Raw genomic sequence first — 1,619 nt, 5'->3', positions numbered from 1 at the left:
ATATACAGGTAACTGTTGGTGGAAGAGGTGAGAGATGATCAAAACTAAATAGATACCTCCTCCTCCTCCTCCTCTTCATTCTCCTCCTCTCTCCCAATTGGAGGAAGAGGAGGAGGAGGGAACTGATCGAAGAAGGAAATATGAATATAATTTTAATACATCTTTGAGGCATTTCTCTTTTCCTCTCCTCCTACTCCTCTGCCTTTCACTCTTTTTTATTCTCTACCATTTTCTTAATTCTCTTGTTTTTTCTCCTTTTTCTTCTGTTTTTCTTTTCCTTTCTTTATACTTCTCTTTCTTTTTCTCCTCCTCCTTATTTCTCTTCTTTTTTTTCTTCATCACCATTTTATATTTGTTTTATATTTTTACTATTATATATTCTGTTTATATTTGTGTTTTATTTATTGACTTTTGATTATTATTCCAGATTTTCTTTCTGTTTCCATGTCTTTTTTTTTCTTTGTTTTAGTTTAGTTAGTTAGTTTGTTTATTTGCTTATTTGTTTGTGTTCTCAGTTCAAATGTTATCTCTGGATGTGTTTCAGCTTCAGTCAAATCCAGGCAAATCGATGGGGTTTACAGAACTTGGCCGCCGATGCAAGAAGAAAGAATTACATCCTGGCCCTCAGCATCATTACCACTATCACCAACGCTACCAACGAACAACAGTAATACCAACAACAACAATAAATAATTAATCAAAACTCAAAGAAAAGACAAATGCATTTTCTTTCCAAGACGCAACCTACCATTGCAACTACAGAGGATTGTACCATTACTGCTATTCAGGAATAATAATATATTATTAAATAAATATATATATATATATAATATATATCGCATATATATATATATATATTATATTTATATATGCAATATACTTTTGTGATTGAGTTGAAACACTTGAATTAGGATCAGCATTGGATACCAAATTATACATCTACTAAAGAAACACCCCACTAGTTCCATTTTGTTTTGGAATCTGTTTGAGCCAAATATAATTCTCCGCTTTCCTTGTCTTTTTTTCATCCATATTTGGTCTTTTATTTATTTGATTGTTTGTTTACTTTTTGTAATTAAACAAAAATTGTTGCCATCAGTCCAGCCTATCACTCTCCTGTACTATCTATAACTACTGTCCAATGTAGTCTGAGCCATAATATTACCAAAAAGAGGGTAGTGTTTTTCAAGTAAGAATTTCATCCACCACCATCACCACCACCGCCAAGGTATTGAGTTAACGGAGGAGAAATGTCTGTAAAATTACCTGTCGACGATGCTTAGTCTACTAGTAAAGAGCCGGACACGACTGTCACCTATGAAATTACAACTTCACTTGGCTCTCATTCTGTTCACTTTCACATTTCTACACACAGTGACTAGTTACTCTCCAGGGGATTATCGCTATATTTCTTATGATGGTAAGTTACTCAGTTTATTTCATTCATTCATTGGTTTGTTTTTTATTCAATTTTCTGCTTTTTAAATGTGTGTATTTTTTTTTTCATGTTACAGCACTTATGCAGCATATCTATTGGTTTAGATCATCAGCGACCTAAACCCTTCCTATTCTTTTCCATATATATATATATATATATATATATATATATATATATATAT

The 1,619-nt window shown here is 32.1% G+C and overlaps 1 protein-coding gene across 2 annotated transcripts in view; it reads left to right on the top strand.

The window, feature by feature from the left end:
- The window catches only part of LOC106867500 (semaphorin-5A), a 308,833-nt gene that overhangs the window by 204,973 nt on the left and 102,241 nt on the right, over positions 1-1,619 (top strand). For both annotated transcript variants that reach the window (XM_052968682.1, XM_014912385.2), the window contains exon 4: positions 545-1,420. In XM_052968682.1, coding sequence (XP_052824642.1) covers positions 1,276-1,420 — 145 coding nt within the window. In that variant the 5' untranslated portion in view covers positions 545-1,275. The remainder of the gene's footprint in view (positions 1-544; positions 1,421-1,619) is intronic.

Source organism: Octopus bimaculoides, chromosome 6 (genome assembly GCF_001194135.2).
Source record: "Octopus bimaculoides isolate UCB-OBI-ISO-001 chromosome 6, ASM119413v2, whole genome shotgun sequence".
Taxonomy (NCBI): Eukaryota; Metazoa; Mollusca; class Cephalopoda; order Octopoda; family Octopodidae; genus Octopus; species Octopus bimaculoides.
This window is presented reverse-complemented; position numbering and strand designations above follow the sequence as displayed.